This window comes from Paralichthys olivaceus, chromosome 17 (assembly GCF_024713975.1).
Source record: "Paralichthys olivaceus isolate ysfri-2021 chromosome 17, ASM2471397v2, whole genome shotgun sequence".
Classification (NCBI taxonomy): domain Eukaryota; kingdom Metazoa; phylum Chordata; class Actinopteri; order Pleuronectiformes; family Paralichthyidae; genus Paralichthys; species Paralichthys olivaceus.
In genome coordinates this window covers 11,499,793-11,527,290 of record NC_091109.1, presented here as the reverse complement: position 1 = coordinate 11,527,290, position 27,498 = coordinate 11,499,793, and the positions used below count along the sequence as shown (strand labels likewise).

The window sequence follows — 27,498 nt, the reverse complement described above, 5'->3', positions numbered from 1 at the left end:
ACACAGCTTTTGTACTTTATTTTAATAAATAACTCATTAACAGCACAGAGAGAGAACGTGGTATGGAAATAAAAGGCACTTTGAAAACAATACTGTAAAGGCCTGTGGGCTGTACTTCAGAGGCATTTGGGTGTAAAAGCATTTCAGAGGTGATTCATGTGACATCTGAACAAATACTCAAGATTAATGCTTACAGATAAAAAAAAAACAAAAAAAAACAACTAATAAAACTGACCAACACAAATGACTTCACCAGTTCACTGGACGAGCGGACAGAACACAGATTTTTGGCGTATCAGACAAGAACACAGGAGGGGACCTGAGAGTGGCTAATTACTGCAGTTAGCAAATAAAATGCGTTCGTTAAATGAAACTTTTACAAAAACCTTTGATTGTTCAACGTCGCCACACTTTCATAACTTCACCAAGTGGTATAACATCCCTTTGTGATAGTTTATCAACAATACAAATAACAATAGTTGATATTGATATTCATCTTGTGTATTAAGTACTTCAAGACAGACAACAGAACTCGTTAAGAGTGCAACAAACCTTTAAACATTGGATGTTTCTCATCTGCAGTTTAAAACTACATTTACACCACTGCAGACTTTATTATGATTCAATGCAAATTTCTGATCTGTATACATGTGTATATATATGAATATTGCCTGTTGTAGCTGTTTTCTCTGTCTCTCTCTATATATATATATACACACACACACATTGACATAATGTGCTGCTATATGGCTGAAAAACTTACATATGAAACCAAGGTCTTGTCTTGAACACACAAAAACACACAGGACGTCAGTGCACAGAGAAAGACGAGACAGACATTAACTGACAGGAGCTGTCAGATTCTTGTACATATACTGTGTTGTATTGTTAGAAAAAAAAAAAAGCTAAATCATCTGCCCATATCAGTCCTGTGGCAGGAAAAACACACAACCATCATTTCATCCACCTCTGCAGCTTAAAAGTATATACACATTGTATACTGACCACCTAAAATACAAACCAATGCATGTCAATCAAGTGTTAGTAAAAATACAGATGCAGTGGCTGAATGGTACATTATAAATGATAAGGTGACAAGAAGAAGTGACATGAAGAAGTGACATAAGTTCTGCTCAGAACCCAAACAAACTGAATACTGCATATTTATAATACTCAATAAAAGAGTTCATAGAAAACTATGACGCCTTTTTCATTTTCCTTCATATTTGGGGTTGACCACAGTCGTGACAGCACTTTTGTAGATGGGATTTTCACCCTGGAAAAAACAAACATGAAAAGAATCGGTTACATCAATGTACTCAAATTATTATTCAGTATATAACCGCTTTATTAGTTCATGGCACATTTTTGTACAACTCACCAAACCACACAGGGTTATCATTAAACACACAGAACATTTTATGTTTTCTAATAATTTGCCATCATTCATTTAGATCACACTCAGCACACAGTCATGCCTTTGTGATAAAACATACATGAAATACTCACCTGTACAAAAATATATCACTTATCAGAAAGGGGTTTTTGTAATTGTAGAATGAGGAAGTTTTATATCTTCAAGCATTGAACATGTCTTGTGCACACCCATGCAGTTTTTTCAAACTATGAAGGCAATTTTACTGTTCTTCTTTTTGACCAAAGACACAAAAAAAACACAACCTGAGACTTTGTGAAAGCAAGGAAGTGCAGTCAGAAACAGTCCATGCAGGAAAATCAGGTGGAAAGGAAAAGAAATACAAACTCAAAGGGCAGCAGCTTTACGTCCATAGCTCGGGTTCTGGAACTGATTGATAGGACTCTTGTAAATGGGGTTTTCTTGCTACAGGCAGAGGATGAGGACAGAATATAGAGTTCAGCGGGGAAAAGGTACAACAGCACAGATACAAAGAATAAAAGAAAAAATAAAGTGGGAATGGTGGAGGCAAGACGATGTGAGTAACAGTGGAAAAGAGGCAAGGATAAAAGAAATAGAATATAGCATGATCCACGGAATAGTGAGTTGAACCAATTATCCTCATTAGTTTCATCATTTCTGGTATGATCCACCTTCCACAGATGGTATGAATTTGACTACTTATTTGCTTTAATGTTTTTTCAATCTTGAAAAGGAGAAATTCTTTGTTTGGCTTTGTTCAGAAAGATATTTATCCAGGATCAAGTTATTGAAATGTGGATCTTTAAGCCCTTTTCTGCCCTTTTCTAATTATTATCTTTTCAAATTGGGAGCTCATGGACAGATTACATGACAATAGAGCTCACGTTCAGGCCCACCCCACATGTTCTAATGTCCTTTATTATTTTGCTGATCAACCTGAAATCTCCAGTTCTGCTGAAAGGATTTACACAGATAAAATATAATGTTATAAATATAAAAAATATCAATATAGTAAAACTAAAATATATATGCAGATTATATGATATTTTGTTAGGCAGTAGTAAAAGGATCCCATGAATGTTTGGGTCTGTTCCAGCTTTTTAATCCATTCATGGGGTATAACTTGTTATATAATCTCTGCGAAGAACTGTGGACATAGAAATACTCAACTCTTATAAGAGATAAAGAACAATTGCTGCACTTAATTAAACAAGGTCCCACTCGCCCCAAGTGTCCCTAATTAAATCTATATTTATTGAAATTCACTAACCAGTTCTCCATACAGGCTAGATGAAGAAGAGATGGTTGCAGCAAAGAGTGAGGATAGAGAGGAGCGTCTATGGAGGGTGGAGGGTGAAATCCCTTATGGTTGCTTCGCTCTGTTATCTTGTCAACAAACCATGGTCGGTCTGATTTTTAAAAACAGCTATTCATTTTCAAAATTAAAGTGAACAGGAGCCACAGACTGCCAAGCCCATGGTAATGAGAAAGAATCCAACACGAGCAGTGATCAGAAACATCTGCATCACCGTGCCCACCGTTCACTGTGGATATGACACAGTTCTACCACTAGGTGGAGTCACACTACTGCACATTGGGTTCTGCTGACACAATGCTTTCCGTCATATTGATGTTGGCTGGTGATGCTACGGAGGGGAGGAAGTATGGAGGGGAGGAGCTGTGGCCACTCCTCAGAAAAAATCCAGCTCTGCATAACATTCCCAAAAAAGTCCAGAGGGTTTCAGACATTTTCCCCTTTTATTTTGAGCGTCATTCAAAAGCAACAAATTCATTCTGTTTCCGCTGCAGAGAGACGGCACAGAATGCCAGTGAGACACTTCGTAATCATATCAACAAGTCTGTGAATCTCATATGCTGCTAGGAACAACATCTGATCCTCACAAGTTAATTCCCTGACTCTGACTGGCTTTGCAGGTTCGGCCAAACAACACCTGCTTTCCGACTTTAAATGATTCAAACCAAAACCTCGGCCAAAACTCAAAAATATTTATCGGGCTCGTCTTTCACCGAGCTGGTTATGGTTCCAGACACTCACCGTATCCCATTTGGCGTTCATCTTCTCCTTCTCAAACTTGGCGAACTCTCTCCTATCGTGAATGATCATCAGCAGCTTCCAGATGAGCAGCAGGGCTAAGCCAATCAGGACGATGCCGGCGACCACACCCGCCACAATTGGGATGATGTCAGGACCGGCGGGGCAGTCTGGAAAACATAGCAGAGGGTTTAAGGCATTTTAAATCAACAGTGCAAAAATAACAATACCACGGCGAAATCGCATCATCTCACAGCTGTACGCGAATAAACAAATGATCTATTTTTACAACCCAAGCAACCGCCACCCCTGTAATTAGCTTCCTCTGTAACAGAAACCCTCCACACCCTGGTTCAGCGCGGCTCTCTGCTTACCCAGCGAGTCGACCACATGGACCTCCTTGTCTGTGTTGTTGTTGACAGCGTAGGTGTAGTAGAACCAGCAGTCGTTGGCGTCCCTCTCCTTGCAGTGCATCACGGGGTAGGAGGCGTCGTTGGGCTGGGGCAGCTTGTCTCTGTCCCTCACTTTAATCATGTTGAAGTAGCTGCAGTCTCGCTCACATGTTTCCTTCTTCTCACCTGTGCCGAACGCCCGGCACTGGACACACTCTCTGGAGGGAACAGAGTTATTTGTCATTATGGACACTGATTGATTTAATCTGCTGTCTCACTTGTGTGTAATCATTAGGATATGGTCTTTATTCAGAAATTGTATATACACACATATATATATATATATGTGTATATTTATATATTTAAAATGTATACTTCCTCACAGCAATGTAAATTAAAAGTGTAGTATCCTGTAACTGTGTCCTAAAGACGGTAAAAATATACTTTACTCTACTCTCACAATTTAGAACCCCTGACAGATGGGAAGAACGAGTGTTTCTGAGAATACAGTATATGGCAAATTCTACATTGGATAAGATGCACTCCTCTTAAATTGGTTTAAAACATTAAGATCCAATTTAATATTATACATATACTGCATTGCTGCTCTGGAAAGACATTAGCCGTCGTGTCACTTATGTCTTGACTTTGCCCAAAATTAATACATTTTTGGCATATTCTGCTCGAAATATCCATAAACCCCCATATGCCTTAACAGCATGGTTGAGAGTACAGCAGGATCTCTGTCTCAACAAGTGAAACAAAAGCATGAAAGTCTTTGCTAATCTCCTCGCTAGGACACTGTGCTGCTAAAATGAACTTTAACGTATGGATTACACTTTTTGGCAGCCAGTTCTCGATCAAGTATTTCAGACATTTAAATGTATTAATACACCCCCTCTCGTTTCTTTCATTCTTTCTAAGAAATTCATTTATTAATTAAATGTCATTCTGAACATTGTATTAATGCTCTGACATGTCATATACTAATTGCTAATAGTAAAGACGCTTTGTTTTTATCAAGCCATACATCAAATTATCATAATCAAACAAATAAAAAAATACAGGGTCCAATAATAATATAGTGTATATGATTTATACCATGTACTAAATGCAATAGAGTGTATCATAATAGAACAACTGTAAAATGTCATGTTTGCTAAAAGCATTACAGTCTCCATAATGACCTACAAGTGATACCATCATAGGATAATCACACTATAAGAGATGAGGGGACATACTCCACAGTCCTAGCTCTGTAAAAATATATTCTAAAGTTCAGTCAAAGCTAATATGAGGCTCCAGCTGTCCAAAATTAGCCAAACCTGGCAGTCATGTGTAGATTTTATTACTGGTATTGTGTCCTGGCAAAAAACCGACTGTACATATGACTGCAGGAAAATATCCCTCGGTGCCAGGACAGAGGAATCACTGTCCAGGGAAACATTTTTTTTAAATGAAAGAATTTATTTAACCAATTGGGTAAATTCAGAATTTTGAAACCTCAGATTATTTAATCTTCTATCCTCCATTTTAGCTGCTCAAGGAGAGGAGCCATAACTTCCCCCATCACATATGCACATTGACACATCATCCTTCCAGACTTACTTGTGTTCAGTACACACTCCTGGACAGGTCGGGCAGGTTTCACAAGTGGGACCCTGGAATTTGGGGTCAGTGCACTTACAGGTGCCACATTCACACGTTCCCCTGCCGTTACAGATCTGCTTGTTGCTGGCCATGCATGTGCTGTTGTCCAGAGAGCAGTCACAGGCGCTGCCGGTCCACATGGGGTCACAGACACACTTTCTGCACTCACAGCGACCATGCCCTAAGAAAAATGATCATGAAAGCTTGAAATAACTTAAATATATAATGAAACACAATATATACTGCTCTATGTAAAGCCTTCTCTGTAGTACTGGCACACTCACCTCCACACAGTTTGTTTCCAGAGCGGTCACAGTTGAAGTTGTCGCACTCGCAGTACTGGCCGCTGTACCTCTCCTCAGGGTTGTCTCTCTTCTTGCACTCGCATGTGCCGCACACGCAGTCTCCGTTGTTGCTGCAGATGTCGGTGCCGTTGTCTTTGCGGCAGGTCCGGTCCATGTCCTCCGTGGCCACGTCGTTACTGCTGCATTCACACTGTCTGCCCACTCGCCCGTGATAACACCTAAGACAGGGACAGGTCGGTTTCTGAAGTGTTATTTTTTTTACACTAAAATAGAAATGTAAAGACCGAATATGAGGCTAGTTACAAGGATTATTTTATAGCTGACGTTTCAACTAAATCTTACACACTGAACCTTTTAAGTGCAAGTTGACAGACTTACTTGCAGGCTCCACACTCGTAGGTCCCGTTCCCAAAATGGCAGAGTTCACTGTTGTTAATGGCCTCCTTGTGGCATTCACATTCACAGATAAAGTGCAGGGTAATCTCCACTTCCTCTGTGAAGCCCAGGGGCTTTATCTTAATGGTCTCAGCCTTGCCTTTTTTCGGACAGCCCTTTGAAGTCACACTAATGCTGAACATGACCTGTCAACGCAGCAGTGAAGGGAGAAAAATTGACCCAAAGATCAAAAAAGTGAGGGTCAATTTCAAGACTTCAGATCAGTTGTCAGGTTTTACATCATGTCATTGTGAGATGTGTGTGCAGACCCAGATTAGATGAACTTAAATGAGTGAACTCTTACTCTCCAATATAGGAAGCTGTTGAATTCGAAATGTAAGTAGCCTTTTTGGACAACTTCAAGCAGAATTTCAAAGTGCTACATGAGAACAGCTGCTGGTCCCGGCTTGATAGAGGTTAGAAATGAATAATTTCACTAAATTTATTTGTTATTTACAGATTGGTTTACCCACAAGTACATGTGTCTTTCATTGTTTGAAATTGCATGACAATGAAAAAAGAAAAGTCCCCACTGATCACCTACTTTAAAGTGGGCAATTAACAAATACAATGACAAATGTAAAAACCAAAATGATGACATTAAGCATCAAAAGAACTTAAGTTTAGAAATATTAAAGGTCAGTAAAAAAGTTAATCTCTAATAAATTGGACTTGAGTCTCTTATTTTATCAACTTCATGTTAGTTACGTTGTGTAATACTGAGAAATAATTTCAGTGCAATACCTTGATATGCAAGGTTGCTTAACTTTTACTGAATAGTGGTCAAAGAACAAATATAACTATTACAGTTAAGTACGTACACTCTGTGCTTAACTATCCAAAGGTTGTCAATATTTAACAGTAGCTTACATAACTTTCCTGTTATAGCAGACTTAGAAAGACTGTAGCAGCAAAGACTTTGAGCATATTGAATGTTGAAAGAGTTTGTTTTATTGCAGTATAGACTACTGACAGGCTAATCATTTGTAATACTCACCTCATCTCCGATAGAGATATTCGAGCACTTGCGTCCACTTTCGCCCTCACTGACCACGCCGTTCTTACAGTGGGACGTGTAGGCTATGGTCACTCCCTCTGGAAGTTTGCTGTTCTCCAAAATAACCTCTGACGAGAGAGACTGCCAAAAGCAAAACATAACATGAACGTTATTTTTTCCTAGGTAGCTTTGTTTTGACACCGAGCCTTAAACGGCTTAGCTTGGGAAAAAAAAGAATTTCCCCAAGTCATCAATGTCAGTATACTTACATCGTAAGCGTTTATAATAAGGTTGATAACATTGCTGGAGTTGGCAGACAGAGTGCCCACTGCAGACTTTGGTATCAGATTTTTCAGTTCCTGAGGAGAGAAGGGAAGTTTAGAGTAAAGCTGTTAATCTTGTTAATCTTTTTTTAAATCTCTATTTGCAACAACAAAAGATCAAGAACACTATTCTGTTCACTTTTTGATGTAAAACACAAATGCATCATGGAATTGAACAATTTACCTTTACTAACCATTTCATTCCAGATTTGGATGAAATCAAACTAATCGAATCTGCCTACATGAGTGTTATACAGTAGCTCTCGAGCATATTGAAGCTACTGTGTGCACACATAATAAAAGAGCTTTGATCAGACTCAGATGGAACTGGGTTGAACTGGCCTGAAAAACAACACTGAGGCACAAGGAAATAATCAGAGATTGAATGAGTTGTGAGGTTTAACTCACAGCAGATGTAGTGCATCAGCCCAGGTGGATATTTATATGCACTGGGCATCTTCCAAAAACAACTCGAAAAGAATGGGATAGCTTTGGGGTTTTGGATAACGAATACATTATCAGAATGAGACTCAAAATAGGGACTAACTTGGTAAACGGGCTGGAACTCCTCTGTGACTGCAAAGATAGTCTGAATGTTGTTGTCGCTCAGCTTCTGCACCAGGTGAGCAATGGAGGGATAGTCCTTCAAAAAAAGATGGAGGAGAAAAGTCACATTTTACGATACTACGCAGATTCAGAGATCTTTAAAAAATCAGTCGCAACAAAATGATCAACTCACATAATAGTGGCTCATTGTGTAAATGCCGTTCTCCAAGTGACATTTTCCGTCATTTGGCAGCACGATGCCGCCCAGTTTACCATCTCCAGCAAAGTGGAAGCCAGCGTCAGTGGAGAAGACCAGTAGACGAGTCACGTTCCTCCAGCCGATCAGCTCCTAATCAACCAGGAAGAAGTACATTATTAGTAAAAGTGTGCATCACCTCTCTAATAACTTAGCAAGTATGTGAATGTGTCACATGAACTTTTAATTATCGCTGCATCAAAAAATCCCCCTTGTTAACACAGAGGAGCCATAAAATACTTCTCCTTTCACTCATCGTCACATAAACACATTTATTGGTGCAGTGTGCCTCCGAGCAAGTGCCATAATTGTGGGAAAATTGCCTCGAATAGTGAACCTGAGCGTAATTATTTCCACAGGATCACTGAATGGCAACAGCGTTGTTTGGTTGTTATTGCTTACCCCACACACAGCCACTTGCATGATTGCATCGAAGCCCCCCTCAGGTGAGTCCAGGTTTCCAGAGATGTGCTGCTTGCCCACCAGGTTGTTGAACTTCTTGCCGTCGTTGGTCAGCTTCAGGACGTTCTTGTAGCTGAAGGGGCTGGTGCAGTTCTGATCGCCCGTGCATGGGTTCAGCAGCTTGGCCGGGGTGGTGCTGATGTACGGCATGACTGTTTTCTCCACGAAGGAACCAAAACCTTTCGAAGGACAAGATGGAAACAGGATTTTATTTTAAAACTACCTGAGCAAAAGTCAAGCACTGTGTGAAAGGCTGGAAAGTAACGCTAGTATGTTTATGTAACATTTTTTAGCTTATTTGTTGAAATTGTCTTCATGTCTCGATAACTAACAAATAGGGAACAGGGGGGAAACGAAGAACGATGTCTGTGGCAGTGGCAGAACTGTAATAAACACGTCCAATCATTAAATTTGTCCAGACACATCTGTCACTACCCGAGCTACCTGCCTGATGTTCCCATGATTTGAATCATCAGCAGAGAAACATACAGCGCTGAAGCAGTCAGATTATCAGAAGTTGGAGAGGGAGTCACAGCAGTTGCAGTCAGTGCTCATGTACTGGGGCCGTTGCTCTAATTAGAGGGCGATAGGAGGGGGTGGGATGTATCAGCTGTATTTTTCAAAGTGTAGCCTTCTCTTGCTTTTACCTTTTCCAGGATTACCACCCAAGCTTTAACAAGATGCTTGTTTTGGGAGCTCCAGTGTAATCTGACACTGGATGAATTCATAGCAGGTCAACGAACTCTCGTTTACTTTGTTTTGTATGTGCAGGTCACACAGAGGTCATTCAAACCTGGGTGGTACTAAATATCTAAACGGGACACCTGAAAATACAAGCCTGACATGACATCCCCTCGGACAATAGTGTCACAACTGAATCCAGGCTGCATCCTGACACCACACCCACCACTCATCACCTCCCCTGGTGTGATTTTTGTCTGTCTGGTTTCAACACACACACATCTACAGAAGAAACATATTGATGGGACATACTGAGACTGAGAAATTGAATTATAAAACTAAAATGTCTCTTGGTAAAGTGCATTCAGTCCCCTATATTCAATCAAGCAGCACTAAATTGCAGTCACTCAGAAATATCTTCCCCTATGGATCCTCACCTATCTGGAAGTCAGAGGTGATCTTTGACATCTCCAGCATCAGACTGGTTCCCAGGTTCTTGACGTTCTCCAGATCGTCCTTCATTGAGTAGGACAGGTCCATCAAATAGTACAGATCGATGGGATAATCCTCTGCTCGTTTGAACTTCAAGTCAAACGACTGGGGCTCACCTACAGGAAGTTACCATGATTAAAAACCTCTGGAGTGTCTTTGTGGTATGTATGTAATAAAAACCAAATGAGGGTAAGAGCGGCTAATGGAAACTGTTTCCTCACCGGATCGGAGGGTGAGGCTGAGCTTCTGGGGCTGAATCTGAGTGATCTCCTCCGGCTTCAGATTCTCTGCTCCCTTTTTGCGATGTGTCACCGCTTTGTTCTTCAGGATCGTCTGCATGCCGTGCGGGTTCTCAATCATTGTCTCATTACAGCCCCTTTTCAACAGAGACTGCAGCTCGTCACAGCGGGTCGACACAGTTTCACCCTGTTTCAGGAAGGTCTGCGAGCGGCAGCACAAGGAGAATCAAAGGGGAAATCCGTCAGTTTTTAAGAGAATATCAGTTTATCAAGAGGATAATGTGTCTGTGAAAGCTGTAATCATATCTTTTATGGCTCTACAGAAGCCTTTTTAAATCTGTGGTCTAGATTTACGCTTGGAACAAAAGTACAAGTTTCAAATGTATAAAGTTACACTTACAAACTGGTGGCACAACACATAGACATGTTAATAAAATGGACGACATGACGGCTCCCAAAAAGTGAAGCCAAAGTGTCTCCATCCTCCCCTGGTGGTTGGCTGCAGTATAAGTCATAAACTCCACCTCCTCCATGTTAATCTATGGGACAAGGACTAAACTAAAGGAGTAAAATGTACATTTCTTGAAGAGTTTTGGTTTTAATTACAGTAATTTAATTTAACACCTCGATACTGCGGCTCCATCCCATGTAATGTGTAATGTAATGATTCTTCTTTTCTCAGATCTGAATAGCTTATTCCAAAAAAAAGATCAATCAATAATTATAAAAGCTACATAAAGCACGATTCCACACTACATGCTGTCGATGGCTATAATCGAAATGGCGTCAGCAAACTGTAGCGAATACAGCTGACAGCTCTGATTCACGTACTGGGTCTTTACACCAGCCACATTTGGCTCCGGCCTGGATGCACTCCCCGCAGTATTTGGCATTGGCATTGATGCACTCGTTCCCCTCTGGATGGAAAACAAAGGGAGAGGAGGCAGAGTCAGAGCGAGCAGTCGTACATCACAGTCCCTGCAAAGTAAGCAGCCTGTTAAACCCTGTAGTGTTTACACGTCAGATCATGTGGAACACTGTCTCCTATTACATTTGAGCCACACAGAGACAGAATATTCAGTCTTTTCCATTATCCTCTATGCTCCGTGATGCTGGGGTGCAGCTCCACCGCTCAGGGACATCATTAAGCTAAAGTAGCTGCCCTCACTCTCCAGGGACGGAGATGTCATTATGAATAATATCCAAAAATACATCATTTGAAAGAATAATGATGTAACTGCAATACGCAGGGTAATATTGTTCCACAAAATGAGATCTGACAGAGGAATCTTACCTTTCTGAGCATTACTGTAACAAATGACTCCTAACAAAGTGGATATCAAGAGCAGCTTCAGGTCCATCTGAAAACACACAAAGAAAAGAGCATTTTAACGTGCTATGTTTTTGAAAAGTGATGTTCCATTTCTGTCTGTGTCCGTGTCTCTAACAATAACCCTCAGCAGAGTGCTCGGTGGCCTGAACACTTTAAATCAAAATTTCCTGGACAACAGCATCCTCAGGAGCCTGAGAGATGAAAGATTGTATCTGTAAATGGCTTGGTTATAATTGGAGGTCATAAATAATCCAGCAACGGGGGCTTGGCTATTCTCGGTAGGCTAATTCAATTCAGACCACTTTCTCACACAAACATGTATGCTCAGACACACACACACACACACACACTCACATCAACTTGCCCCTAGCTTATGCTGCAGGCTCCTTTTTCCCATAACCTCATTTAATGTAAATAGCACTGACTCCCTTGAGTCCAACCCCCTCTTATGTCCTGTATATTGATCCCAGGCCCTCTGCTCAGACATATCGATGCATCTTGTCCTGCTGCTAATGCAACGCTCATGACTTACTAATAGGGGGACTGAAGGACATTACTCTGAAATGTACAGCTGAATTGAGAACACTGTAGAGCCATGGCAGCTAATACAATTTGAAGCTGGATGTATTTGATCATAAACCAAACAAAAGGACAATAACATCTTTGCCTGATAATGGCGTCAGAGCAAAAACCAGGGGAATCACAGCAGTATTACAATTCATCCAACAATTCATTTCTTAAAACAAGTTCTGTATGTGAATGTGTAATCTGTAGTCTTGGGACAAGATTTGGTTTAATAACTGTTAAAAGAGATTAGACGAAATGTTATCTAAAACCTAAAACACCTACAAGAAGTATCACCATGTTTCGTGTAGATAAACATTTGCCTCGTGCGATGAAATAAACCTTTTGGACAGTAAACGGTGGAGCAGCTGGGTGCAGCAGACTTTATAGGGAGCCATGAGAAAGTCCGGAGCCTCTCACTCTGACATTTGCGTTCACACATCGTCTCCTCCTCCAGACAAAATACAGAGGATCTGTGGAGTTCAGTGCATGTCTGAAAGCAGTATAATGGTTTAATTCTAGACCAAACTGGCGGACCAACCACCCATCTTGATCAAGTGCTTCACTGAGATCTAAAGAACAAGTTCGGTGATCAACCTCTGGGAACCCTGAATGAACCAAATCATGTCCTGAATGATTAAGTGGATTTCCAGATATTTTGCAAGAGAAACAAAAACTTCAACCTGCAGGTTCTGCCAGATCAAACCCACAACCCCAACATCATGGTGGGGCGATGTTAGTCAAGCAGGTACGCTATCTGGAGTTACTGAATTCCAGCAGAGGGTTAAGTTCCAATCTATTTCATTTCATTGAATAGTTCCAGAGATGTTCCAGTTGACCAAAGGCCGACCAACCATGCACACTGCTAGCATGGCTAAACGATGCCTGGGAAGAGGATGAGGTTACAGCTTTATCCACATAAATAATCATAGCTAAAGAGCTAAGTTTATATTTACACTATGTCCTCCAAGTCTAAATTACCACTGCTATCTTCATTTAGTGAGCACTGAAGTGCTTGTGGGATTCTCACCACTTCTTACTGACAGTTCTAATGAGTCACAGCTCAGATGGCTACTATACACAGTAGTTAATCTGTTAATAATCTAATGTTGTACAGTATAAAGCTGCACTGTCCATCAAGGGCTCATCTAATTATCATGTGGAATGTAGAGCCAATAACCCACCTGACCATGAGCCACACACTGGACCTCCACAGTAGCAGCGTCTACAACACTGGATCTAAAAGCTTCAGGCTCAAATTAGAAGCAGACGGTGATAAAGTCACAAAACATTATTTTTCTGTTCTTTACGTTTTTAGACCAGCGGCTGTGGCTACTCATGGAGGTCACGTTAAAAGACTGCGTTCCCTCATGTGGTAAAGGAAGCTCTGACGTTCGGCGTGCATGGTGTTGAGTGAGGCATTCCTGAGTGTGTGTGTGTGCATGTGTGGTGGTGTCTGTTTATATAGACACAGAGGGGTAGACGGCCTGTCTGCAGCCTCCCCCCCCCCAGATTAGATCAGCTGGCTTGACTCTCTGCTGCTTCACATGGGTGCTGTGTGTCAGTGTGTGTTTGTTCATGTTGGACGGATACCTTATCTAACCTTGATCTGCCACATCGTCGCTGCCTCACTGAAGCCAGCGGACTTTAACAATCAATCTGTCACAAAATGTTTATATGATGACCTAAAATGAAAGACAGCTATTCTGAGTTTGATGCAGGTGAAGCAGGTGTAAATATTGTGAGAGAATATGACAAAGTACAGTCGATGTATGCAAGAGATTCAAGTGAACACAGAGCCTGACGTGAAGGAATTCAGGTTCACATTCCTCTTATCAGAAAAACCACAGAGATATTTTCCTTTTCTCTCTTGCTGGAGTTTCGACTTCAGCTCCAATTTGCAGTTCCAAAGGATCATTCAAATGCAAACTACGTCTATAAAAGTCCAGCGAGGTGTCGGGTTAGAAAAACAACCATGTTGCCTTTACACTGTGGAGCTTAGCAGCTGCAAACAGGAATGAATGAGAAAAAGAACTACAGTAAATTATGGAGGTGAAGGTAGAGAGCAGGCTGAGAGAGGTCAGGACCAGGATGTTAAAGTACCTCCATAAGAGCACCTTTAAATCTCAGGCTTGGGAAGTCGTAAATACAATATGGAATGGTTGACATGGACAATATAACACATGCATTTTTTTCTTCTTTAGCATTTCAGAACAAGGCAGAAGATTAAAAACAGCTGATGAAGGCAATGTGGGACAACCTGTGGAAAAAGTTAGAGGTTTGGGCTAACTTTCCTTTCTCAAACTATTACTGTGTATTTTATTCTTCCATTTGTCTATTATTTATTTTCAACACATGCTGTAAGTTGAATCAAACTCCTCATCTCGTACTAATGTGTAGGAGTAGTGTTTAGTGTTTACACAATCTCACCAGATGCTTCATTTCCTGAGAGATGTACACTGCAGGTTCAAAAACCTATTTTCATTATCTACTAATCTAGTGATTATCTTCTATTTATGGAATAATTGAAAACTATCAGTCACTTAAATATATAACTATGCATATCTCCCTTTACCTCTGACTTGCAGTACAACTTTGCGTCCTGTCATCTGCACATGTTTTCAGATGGATGCAGTTATGGGATATGTCAGCGGTGGACAGGAGGCAGAGACCTCTGCTATGTGGCGTGGGAACAACATCTGCTTGAATGAGGCCACAACCATGGACATACTTGTGAACTTCAGTAGAACCATTCTTGGAGAGGTGGTGGAGGTAGTACATATAGCTCGGAATCCATCTTGCAACACAAAGAGCGAGTGCATGTAAAACTTGTCCAAATCTACTTGTTAGTTTAACAGTGGGGGAAAAAAAAGGTTGCTTCAGCAGGAGCTTTCTTCAAATTTGTCAAACTTAATCTAATATGGGTGTGTTTAGGAAGTAACATGCAAAGAATTACATCTTACATTGACTTCAACAGCCACGTGCACTTCCACCTTCATGGATTTACTAATACCATGAGAGATTCTGTTTGTAAGTGAAGTAAATGGAAGCATCATGGAGCACAAGCTGCAGCCCCTCCATGACCTCCTGCACCTGACTTGCACTGATGTACTGTGTATTATAGAGTCACTACATACCATACATATACACTGTGGTATGGTAGTAATATAATATAGGTGTCATTTGCTATGGTTCCTTTATTTATTCTCTATTTTTTCTATTATTCATATTTTATTATTTTCATAATTTATTAAATCTCTTTAGTTACTGAATAGCATTTAGTCTTCATTTGCATTGTATGTTATTAACCTTCCGGGCAGATAAACATGGTTTGAAACAGGGTTTTTATGGTATGATGATGATGTGGATGGTTATCCTGTCTACCTCCTTAAAAGGCCATTCATCCTGGTTTCCAAAGGCTTTTGTGTTTTCTCCAGTAAATCTGTAAATGTATCCGTCATGACCACAGCATAAGATTTCAATTATGGTGCTTTAATCCACTACAGTTTAATGTACTGCTAAAAAGTGAAATAAAACAGTCCACAAAGGCTTTAAACAAAAAAAAACATTATATTAAATACACTGAGCAGTGGCATTGAGCATGTTTTCAGTTTTTCCACTGGTGCTTAGCTGGGAAGACGAGATCTTATACAACACTCGCTGACACCGCTTTAAACTTCACTCCCCCATAATAAAGCCTAAAAACCAAGGAACTCAGTATTTGCTTTGCTTTATCTTGCTTGTTCAAAATACTATGTGGGTTTGATTTCTATCTTGTGTAACTGTGAGCTATGACTTTTATATACAACTTTCTGATAAGGATGAATTCCTGGCAGTTTGCTGTGAACAGCAGGACGGAGCTGTGCTGCTTGTTCTCTTACAGTTAAGTAGTTTATCCAGCTTCCATGCTCTTTCTATGTCTCTCAGTCAGACACCAGCATGCATGTCCACTTGTCACACACACACACTCAATGTGACTGATAGCAGCCCAGTGTTTTATGGGCTTTCCAAAGCTCTATCAGTTGGCAGGAGAAAGCGATGCAGGGCAGACACTGCGGTGCGTGACTAAAACGGGCCAAGCTTCTCAGGCATTCCTGAGAGGCTGAATACTCTCTGACCAGGATAGTAACCTGCAACACTGTTGCACACTTTGGGGAAATGTGAGTCATGACGTCCAAGATACGGGGATGCTGTATTTATAACACCCCGATTGATTCCCTCATCCTTCTTTCTCCAGCTTGTTGCTATTTAGTCAGCACTAGTATAATGTCTGTTTGGAATCATTTGTTTGTCCTTGTGCTGGTTGCAGCTTTTTCTCTGAAACTGACAAAGTGACCTGCAGAAATTGAACCGCTGATCTGCTGCTGGACTCAGTCCACAGAACCCCGATGCTGCACAAAGAGCTGTTCACCTGATAGTTCAATGTTTGGTGGAGAATCAGTTGTTGTTGCAATTGTCATGTACGCATTGTGGCCGTGATCAACATCACTTTCGTTGATGTTGATCACAGTTGAAACTGCTACAGAGCGCTGGTCGCATGTCTATTTGAAGTTTAATATATATATATATATAGAGAGAGAGAGAGAGAGAGTCAAATTGCACCAAATTTGACTCTGTTCTTCCTTGGGCCCTTAACGGTACATGGTTCACGAGATATGTGTTCAACATACAGACAGAGAGAGATTTCTGGAATAAGATTTAACTAGACATAGTCAATCGAATACAAAATGCAAAAATGCCAAGATTCAGATGTGTATGAATTTGCTTTGGAAGTAGGAACTGACTTCCAAGCAAAGCCATGAATAATGACCAGCAGAGTCAGGAGAAAGGCTGTGAGGGAAACAGCTCAACACAGCAGAGCTTACACTCTGCAGTGGAGAACCGGTGGTTCCTCAGAATCACAGTGCTCTTTGTGGAAGAAAGCCTGAGCTTCCCACCCTCAGAATGGCTGTTTTCTTCAGCCGCGAAAAGGAAGGAATGGAAAAGAAGGGAAAACAGGAAAGGGCGGTGCAGAACTCCGAGGGAAAGGAGTTGCCTCGTGTCCAAAGGAAAGGATCTTGCAGACTTTTCCTGCTTCTGCTGAGTTAGCCCTTTTACTTTGTCCTAACTCTCCCCCCTCCATTTGAACAGTGGTTGTTGATGCTTTTTTAATTACAACAGAATATTCGTGTTTATTTTGAAAATGAACAGCATCAGTATGGCTAAAGTATCTAAGACTTTAAAAACCTGGGTTTTGAGTTCATTAAATATTTCATTAAAAATTCTAAGATGCATTCAGTCATTCCAATGTTCTCTGTGGCATAATTCTGGCATCCTCCCTTTCTCTCCCCCCCCACACACACACCACCCACACAATTGCTCAGTTCACTCCCTCCACCGCGAGCTGAGCTAAACCAGCGGCCCCTTGACTTCACATACCCTTCAAGCAGCGCAGAGCCGAGAACATGTCTGGGCTCCGGCACGTACAAGCCGCCCCACAGAACAGAAGCAGAATACCAAACAGTGTCCGTCTGTGTCTCGTTCCACCGCCGCCACCACCACCACCCAGAGGACCCTCTTACAAGAGACAAAAGCAATGAATCAGGCTGCCCTCTGAGACCATGACAGAGGGTCTGATCTTTAAAGTGTTCCCACTCACTGTCCCCTCCTTCCCTAAAGAGCCACTAAGAGATAAATAATCTTAATGAGAAACATGGCGATCTCATTCAATACAGGCAGAGAATCCAAAGTGGTTTCCAATGTGATCTTTATGCAGAGGAAAAAACATAAAACTACAACTAAATGACAGGGATGAAAGCTCGAAATGAGGAGACATTTCATCACATTTTCCACATTACATGAGCATTCCAATACTAAACTAATCCCCAATAGAAGATAGTTTGTCTGATAGAAAGAAAAAAAAAAAAAGAGTGGAAGTAACTGTGTTAGAACACTGAGAGAACGTATGGAACGTTGTGAGCAAGCAAAAGCAGAGCCAATGACTTTCTGTCACGTCTGATTCAGCCTGGGTTTCTTTATTATTAGCCTCAAATAAATAAAATTAGAGGTTCAATGGGCACAAGAAAGTTAAAAAATACTCGTGCACATTCAATGGACCTAAGTAATATTCCCAAGGCAGTCGTAACTGGTTACATTCCCTTTCTGCAACTTTGCTGCAAACATTTGCCAACATTGGCAATTACAGGATAACAGCAAAGTGGGTTTCATTAAGTCAATTGAATAAATTGAATAAGTGGATTTGAATGATTATCAGTGTTGTTCTCACTGCAGCTTTCCAACTAGCTGAACACTTGCTTGCAAAATGATGATTTGAGTGGTAGTGAGCTTTAACTGTTTGTAGTCGCTCTTTTCACCATCTTCCACAAGTGGAATCTGTAACTGGATCCGCTCCTCAATTCACTTGGTTCTTTCTTCATCTCATGGAATAAACAAGCAAACAATAAAATGAACAAACCCCAAATGAAAACATCTCCTTGGCAGATGTGATATTCAAATGTCAATAAATACCAATTTAATTACAGAATATCAAATGGTCTTCATGTTTATAATATTTGTTTAATATTAAAAGTAAAATAGATTAAAAGAATATATACAGAAAGGCATATGGGCAGATTCCACCACCTTTGTCAAAAAGACAAAGTGATGATTGACACTCAAGCCTTGAGGACACATTTGAGATCTGATCACTAAGAACGCATTGGAAGTCGACTAATTGTCTGGTAGCAAGCTACTTATCTAAGTCGCTTATGGACCAAGAATGGAACTCAGAGCACATACCAACAGTCGCCTTATGAGCCAGATTTAAATACAAAAAATCTGGATTTTTATCTGATTTAGACCATATTGCACACACACTGCACTCAGAGGTCATGCCTGAAAACAGCTTATGTTAGGTGTCACAGCTCTTTGATAATCAGGTATTTGAGAGAAGTTCCAGAGATGGTTGATTAAATCTGAAGTGAGAACCTCTTCTGCACTCTGTAATGGTTTAATAGAATAATAGGGGTAAGTAGCTACAGCCTAACATCCAGTTTTAGCAACAACTCAACACAGGTTTTGGTGCTGGTCTTGAAAATGTGCTCTGCTATTCACACAAAACACTCAGCCACATATGTTGGCCCGAAGCCTGCAAACATTCCCCTTGTGTGACAGGGGCTAAAGATATACCGTACTTCTGAAGGAAATATTGCTTGGAAAGACTGTCCAACTTTTCCAGTCGGCAAATCAATAACACTTTAGCAGATCTGGGTTGTTTTCTGTAAACTAAAACACATTCATACTGAATGAGGGGTCACGTCTCATCGCATCTTGACAGGAAACAGTCAGGGCAAAACCATAACCTTTGGGGGACAGCCAAGTCCATGTCCTTATTCACAGCTCCATCTCTATGTTGAAAATAGCTGTGCAGTTATTTCTGACTTGTCTTCCCCCACCTGGCCTCTGCAATCACTCCAAAAGGTGGATCAACCCCATAGAGACACACAACTAACCTTGTTGGAGAGGATTCACCTCTCATACAACCAACTTACTGTGAATCATATAAATAAATTCATTTTCCTGTGTTCAGAATTTAAATAGTTCTGGTATACAATTGTATTTATGAGGTAAGAAACAGCGACCTGACAGAAACATGGTTTGCTCAAGCATCTGTAAAATCAGACATTTTTAGGGAGCCATCTGTTTTACCATTTATGGTGATCCTCGAAAAGCAGAGCTAGAGAGGGGAGTATCTGATTCTCACCACCAACCACCAGGCGAACATGTAGGCTACATTTGAGGGTCTTGTGGGGTTTGCCTGGCTGTGACAGTGTGAGCCCAGGGATCAGCCATGTGGAGCTGGGATCTGCTGTACAGTAAGCCTACCCAAACGCCCTGTGTTTGCTGAGTTGGCCCTTGCTTTGCTGAAACACAGGAAGCTCAACTGGATCGCACAGGAAGCCTGCATCACAACGGCTGGAAACGAGCCACATCTCCCTCTTGAAGCCATGCAGATAACATAGTTGGCACTCAACCGAGTACGGAAGGAAATGCAGGGAGAGACAGAGGGAGAGGGGACCAGGCTGCCTCATTAGAGTTGAAAATGTTGCTAGCTGCCAAACAGCAGCACATTGTCTTTGTGCGTGTGTGATTTCTAAACCTAAACCAGGCCATTCCAGTAATCTGAACTCTGTCAAAAACCAAACAAGCCGGAAAACTGATTCAGACAACATCCTGAGGACTTCTCTGGAAATCAACAAACAACTGCCGTGGATAAAAAATTCTCTTGGACAATCTACAGAGCAGCATCTGTGTCGCAGAGGCAGCGAATGGAATAAATCTCCCACAGATATTTACAGCAGTGAAGGGATGAGTGAATAGTGTTAGGATGGAGAGAGAATTTAAAATAATTTCTCCAGGCAAAACAGAGTGAAAGTTTGTTTAAACAAACGTAAACAGCTCTAAAACCTAGTTTATTCACACACATCACGTCCTTGTGCGGACAACTGATGTCATGTCCACTGACGCGCGTTGTTGCAAGGCATCATTCCGGCTGGTCGCACACCTCCCAACAGTTTGAACATGGTGCCCACAGAAGGAGAACTTTGGGTTAAGTTTACTGTTGGTGAAGATGAGACGTTCTGGAGGAAACTATGAAAAAAAAAAACTCAAGGCAAAGAAGTGAGCACGGGCCTGAAACTTCATGCCAAACCATTCAATGGTTGTCGAGATATTTCAACAACCATTGAATGGATTCCAAATGTCGACCTCACAGTAACTCTTAAGGGGAAGTCAGGACAAAGCAGCTACACAACTGTGCATGAGAACAGCAGCAAACATGCAAACTCCCCACAGAAGCTAAAAGTCACAGAGACTACGTGGAAACTACATTAAATCCGAGACAGTTCTGCTTTCGCTGTATAGATTTGTCAAAGCCAGGTCTTTTAATTGCATTTTCACTCTGCAGTGGGCCGGCTGTGGACACCTTTACAGCACTGCTCTTAGCTAAGGCACTAATGCCCCGAGACTGGCACATTAATGACACTCAGATGTCTTTCATTAGGCCCCCAGACTTGACACTTGAACCAGAGGGCCTCCATTTCCGCTACCACGGGAGAGTGAAAACTCTGCAGAGCTCAGCGGTGAGCGCTGCGTGGCTACATGTATTCCCTCCTGGGAGCTCTGGAGGAATATCTGTCATGTTCAATTCTCAAGACTTTCTCAGGGGCCCCTGACTCAATATCGTGTTCTATGACTATGTGAGAGTGACTCTGCTGTTCTGCTAAATCCGAAGGAAAGACTCTGAGTCAAAAAGTTTTTACTCTGGAACCCTTACTCTTAAATACATGTACATGAGCAGATATGAGGAGTTTTGAGTTTGACCAACTTAAAGGTACAGTGTGTAGAATATTGTGATCTAGTGCTGAAATGTGTTGCAGCTGAACACCCCTCACCTCACCCTCTCCTTCCAAACATGAAAAAGAAACTGTGGTAGCCTTTAATTGTCATAAAAACTCAAAAGTTGTTTAGTTTGTTCAGTCTGGACTAATGTAAAAAAAACATGGCGGCCTCCGTAGAGAGGGTCTCCTCAATGTAAACATAAAGTATTTGAATATAAAGGACATTTTCTGGGGTAAATAAAACCACAATTCATACAATTTAGATGAAATGAACCAGTGAAAACATCGTGAGGATTATTCTACATTAAATTTCTGCCAATAAATCCCTTTCACCTAAATCTTACACACTGGACCTTTAAGGTAACACTTGAAGTGAACTTCTTTACTATGACCACACACAGTTCTCTACTCCTGACCTCAGAGGTGCTGTTACACACCATCCACTTCTAAAACAGAGAATCTCTCCTGAATGTAAGCCCCTGCACTGCTCAAAAGAACCACCAACACCCACAACGCCTGGCTTTTGTCTGCACACTTCTGTATTTTGGCAGTCTAAACTCTGACACTGCAATTTCATGCGTGACGTTATGAGGCAAATTTAATTTCCAGACACTGGAGTAAAAATAACCATCAACCTTTGTGTTCTTGTTGTTTATTATGAGCAGCGCAAAAACAGTGATTTATTTTCTTGGTATCGTACGAGATGCAACACTGGCGAGACAGGGAGAAGGTGAGAGATGACACGTCCGGGACGTAGAAAATGACTCACAAAACAAGACAGAAACTCCTCGACAGGCAAGAGGAAAAGTAATCAGATTACTGGCTAACACTTTTCCCATACATGTCAGAAAGGGATGGTTTATTGGTTTCATTTTACTTCACTGTTAACAATGACTTCTTTTGTCCTTCAAATGTCTTTTCAGGGAAATTACTACAAACTTTGTTTTATCTGTTCAGATCAGCTGTTATCCTTATCCATAAAAAATGTTTTCCTAAGAAAACATTATGCGAATGCTTTACCACTAGTCTATATCTATCCTTTACAGATTATATTCTAAGTACAATCTAAAAAGGTCAAACATTTTTTTCTGGATGTTATTGCATTGCCTACATTTATAGAAGGAATTTCCCAGCGTTGACGACTGACTTTAAAAGAAGCCCTCGGAGTATGAAGTTACCGGACTACAAGGAGTTTCTGTCTGTGAACTGGCAGCCTGCTGGTGACTCACTTAACACCCCTGAGACGTCAGCATCGAACAGACGACATTCACAAAGGCAGAGAACAGTCTTTGCATTGTGCTGCATCTATGTGTTCATGCATGTATAGGCAAATGAAGGCAGCAGGCACACAGAAAGTGATCGTTGCAATTTACATTTTGAAAGAAAGAATTACTTCATACAGGATTAGAATCAACCTCATCACCTCCCTACTGGCTCTTAACAGTAGTCAATACTCAATACCAGCAAATTGTGTAAAGAGCATTTATTTGGTTGCATCTCTGTTATTGTAAGTATCACAAAAAAGTGATCACGTTAGTGAATAAAGTTACATTTCTAAACACAAACTTATTCGTATCCATGGAGTCATGCTGTGGATGAATTGCACATAAACATTTTATTTTCTCACTGTCACAATAATAAAACACTGTGCCAGAACTCTCAGCCCGCTAAAAGCCTGCTACTGTTTACCACCAACATGTCAAGCCCCGTTTTCTCAGCAGACCTTGGCTGAGCCGAGGTCAGCTTTAAACCACCACACCATTCCTCCCTGGTGTTTTAGAGGCTGTTTTTAGAAGCAGGAGGAGACCCTGTGTGGGGCACAGCGAGGAGCAAATGCAAAGGTTTTTGGCTAAAAGCAGCAACAGAGGTCACAAACCAAAACCAAGAGTGTGGCCCATCCCGTAATCTAGCTGCAAAAATGTACAAACGTGCCAAAAATGATATTCAGAGGGATAAAAACAGCACGGGGAGTTGTTGTGTTGCACAGAACAGTCTACAATGTTTTGATTAACGCAACTCTGACCCTGGCGTCCACACCACTCTGGACTTTTAGAGCTATTAAAATCGAGAAGCTTGGAAACGCTGGTGGCTCATTACCCTTTCTTTTTCTGCAACTACCAACTAAATGCTTCCTGTTTTTTTTTTTTAAGAATATTTTTGGGCTTTTATACCTTTAATGGACAGGACAGTTGAAGAGAGACAGGAAGCAGGGGGCAGAGAGAGGCGGAATGACATGCATTTTGAAGCGTGTTAGTCTGGATGGAGATTAAAACTGATACAGAGCCAGAACGCTTGTGCGGACAGCGATAGTTTTAGTTTCCACACACCATGGTCAAACAAAAACATAGCATGTGTATAAAAAAAAAAAAGCTTTTATCATATGATGTGTACGACTTCTATCATACTCACCTCTTTATCAACATATGGTTTGATAATTCCTCAGAACACAGGACGGATGCTGAGGCTTGTGCTTGATTAACAACCTAACAAATCATACATAACAGCTCTTCTGGGATCAGTGTAGACCTGCGCTCGAACTTGCAGTGAAAGTGTGTGTGTGTTTTGCAGGGTGTGTGTGTGTAGTGGGAGTAAATAGCTATAACAGGCGATTATTTGTACTGCTTTACACCTCTGAGCCGGTGATCCCCTCCTCTGGCACAAAGCATGTGTCACAGAGGGCAACCCTACACATACATCACTTCCTTCCCATAGGACCACGGCAACACACAGACACACGGTGCACATTCATCATTTCCGCCTCAGGGGACACGTTCACGCATAAGGTGTGTGTCGCTCACTGACAAAGAAACAGAAACACACACGACGACAACCAGAAACGTCACATGTCCGGCGGAAAGGCCTGGGTGTGGTCCTGTGTGTGTGTGTGTGCGCAGTGAGTGGTCTCGTAAATCAGGTGGGAGCCCGCCCCCCTGGTAGCAGCAGCAGCTGTTCCCTGAGGGAGGGCCCCCAGGGGTCACAACCATTTAGCTGGTGGCTAAAGGCTCTGCTACTGTCTTTCAAACCCCCTCCCCTCTCCCACCACATGTCCTACATTTAACCCTCATCCTCAATTAGCCTTCCTCCCCCTTCTTCCCTTCCCACACCCCCCCTCTGACATCCATATCTCCTCGTTCCCTCCGTCCTTGCCTCCCCTCCAGCCTCCATCTCCCTGATTAAACTGATGGCAGGGCTCTGCGGCGGCAGCAGCCACAGTGTGGAGTCAGCTCCGTCATCAGGATTTATTAGGCCGTCATCCTCCTGCTCTGCTTCAGACAAAGTGGGACGTGGTGGGGGCTTGATCCAATCAGTGGATCCTCTCCGTCATGCACTGCAGCAGCACAAAAAGCTGCTGTGTGTATCCTGATGTCTTTGTTGTACATCTGATCCTCACTCTGACGTCCTGCTCATCTTATCCACCCCTCCGCTGCCTCACATTTCCCTCCTTCCTTCTCTGGGACCTCACTAACTCACCACATCAGAGCTCTCGTCTCTCCCTCCCTCCGACGGCGTCTCATGTGAACTGAGCACTTTTAAATAGATCATGTGAGATCACTTGCTGAGGCCTCTTGTCATATGATGATCCACATGAAAAGATGAGAGCGGCACCAACAGCCTGTTGCATGATGGATGGATGATGGAGCAGATGAACTGAATAATGATACTAAAGAACATCCCCCCACTATGACCACGCCTACCATTTTCATTAACACAACTTTTTTAAAACAGTCATAAGCCACTTACAAAATATATAAATATATATAGATAGATCTATATCTATAATTATCCCATTATAATACAGTCCATACACAATGTTTATCAAGATTTCATGTGATATTTGCTTTTATTTTTACAATCTATTTCCTTAAATTATACTCTTTAGATGGAAAACACACACAAAGAATGAAAATACTCTTATTAGGTCCATGTGGTTGAAATGTTTGTACAATAAATTGAAGGCTCACCTTTTCATTGATGCAGATACTTTTTGGATTTATGAGAATATCTTCCTTTTGACGTAATGTCAAGCACTTTTTTTTGTTGAGATGTAATGTGTGTGGATAATTGTGTGTATTTCCTGGTCTATATGATTCTGGCAATAGGGGAAAAAGGGGAATAAGGTTTGAACTAAGAAAAACCTCTAGCTTCTCAGGCTGGGAGGAAACCAGAACCTTCACTCGTTAAAATAAATAATATCGTGACTTTTCTCATGATAATTATCGATATCAAATGATGTGGTCCAGCCCTGCAACCACCCAACAATTTGAACAGACTCTGTGTTAAATCTGCATCTCATCCTGTGTGGATCCAGATCACCCCAGCGTGAATCTGGGAGACATGTTGTGAGCAGTTGAAAGAGGAGCAGAGAAATGTCAACACGCTCTTTAAATAGTAAACACAGACACACAGTGGCCTGTCTTTGTCTTCTCACCAGAGCTGTGGATACATGTCATTATAGTGACAGGGTGTATTGACAGTAAAAACACTGCTTGGTCATTTCTACATTCAAATTATAACCTGACAAACATGATCACACACACATCACTGCAGACTTAAATATATATATATGAAAACATAGGAGTATATGTAACCATAGCAACAACATAGTGGAAGTTTGTCATGGATAAAAAGAGGATAAGTTGTGTAATGTTTACCTTGTCAGTGTGGTTATATCCCTGGTGTCATAGAGCAGCAGCAGCACTGACTCTCTCCCTCTCTCTCTCTCTTCCTCTCTATCTCTCTCTGCCCTGTTGGCACAGGGGCCACTTGTCTCCTCCGGGAAAAGTCACCGTAGATTTCTCCCTCTGCTCATTCCCTCCACCTTCCTCCACCCAGGAGACTACACACTCTGTCCTGCAGATTGGATCTGATACCAGCTCGAGAGGAAACCACATCCAGCAGCAGAGAGGCTCCTGGCTCCTGCTGCTCAGTCTGAGTCTGCAGAGGAACTGAGCCTCTGCTCCTCCTGCTCCGTGCACACAGTGTGAAGTCACCCTGAGTGACACACAGGGGTGTCCGGGGAGCACTTTCAAAATAAAACCTGCACACGTCTGGTGCATCAAAACCTAAATACATAAATAACTAAATGAATCAATAAATGATCTCTCTTGAATCGGTTTCATTCAGCCATGTGATTATTTTATTCTGGTTTTACATGTGCATACTACGGAGAACCTAAAGTGCAACGTCAAATCACAAACCATGAGAGACAACAACATTCATCTCTGTCACAAAAGTATAAGAAAAAGAAAAGTAAGGCACCTGCTGTCTGTTTTCTTATTTGTCCTGATTTGTCCTGATTATAATTATTTCAGTAGAAACCAATTGGATTCCAAAGCGTCTAAGAAATACATACTTAACCTTCACTATAGATATAAATGAATATGTTACAATTACAGCCTAGTTTTTACTACAATCTGACTTTACAACCCTGGCCTGACAGCAGCCCCTCAGTTGTCCCTTCAGCTGAGTACAATTGGTGATGATGATATTGTCTCAGGTCTTAGAGGCATAGACTTTATATACAAGTGTATAGAAGAGGCCACTTAAATAATAGCCTGTTTCATACATGCAGTGATTATCACGGTTCAGCTTCTTTTATTTTGAAGGCAGCTGCTTCTGTCTTCCTGTTTGATTTTGGGTTAATATCTCAAACTTACTGCAGCTCAGTGACCCTCCTCCTGACGTCACTGCTGGAAGACGTCCCCACTCCCATCACATCACTGCCTGTTGAACCACATGCTGACAGCATCTCCATTCAATGTGACATCATCATCATCATCATCATCATCATGTCCAGCACTTTGATCGAAACACAACCAAGGAACAGAATTTGTAAATCTATTTCTGTTGACGTAAACCTTACAATTAAAACAAACAAGTTAAATGGAAAAATATTTAAGGTCCGACTGTTTATTCCTATTGATCATCATCATTAAATAAAAACATCAGAAAACCCTGACAGTCAGTGTAAACCCTCCAACACTGACTTTATTCTAT

The 27,498-nt window shown here is 41.4% G+C and overlaps 1 protein-coding gene across 2 annotated transcripts; it reads right to left on the bottom strand.

The window, feature by feature from the left end:
• Position 1: 1 nt before the first annotated feature.
• itgb1a (integrin, beta 1a) lies at positions 2-26,485 on the bottom strand. 2 transcript variants are annotated; one of them, XM_020087716.2, is made up of 17 exons: positions 26,154-26,462; positions 11,522-11,588; positions 11,059-11,144; positions 10,210-10,429; positions 9,934-10,104; positions 8,756-8,994; positions 8,291-8,446; positions 8,099-8,194; positions 7,498-7,587; positions 7,229-7,369; positions 6,175-6,377; positions 5,776-6,014; positions 5,450-5,672; positions 3,824-4,059; positions 3,453-3,619; positions 1,763-1,840; positions 1,061-1,276 (listed from the first exon to the last, which is right to left on the bottom strand). In XM_020087716.2, exons 2-16 carry the CDS (start codon positions 11,586-11,588, stop codon positions 1,763-1,765), a joined length of 2,412 nt encoding a protein of 803 aa, XP_019943275.1. In that variant the 5' UTR covers positions 26,154-26,462; the 3' UTR covers positions 1,061-1,276. The 2 variants fall into 2 exon arrangements, with proteins under 2 accessions (XP_019943276.1, XP_019943275.1); XM_020087717.2 differs by lacking the exon at positions 1,763-1,840 and having other exon boundaries at positions 2-1,276; positions 26,154-26,485.
• Between the last annotated feature and the right edge of the window lie 1,013 nt (positions 26,486-27,498).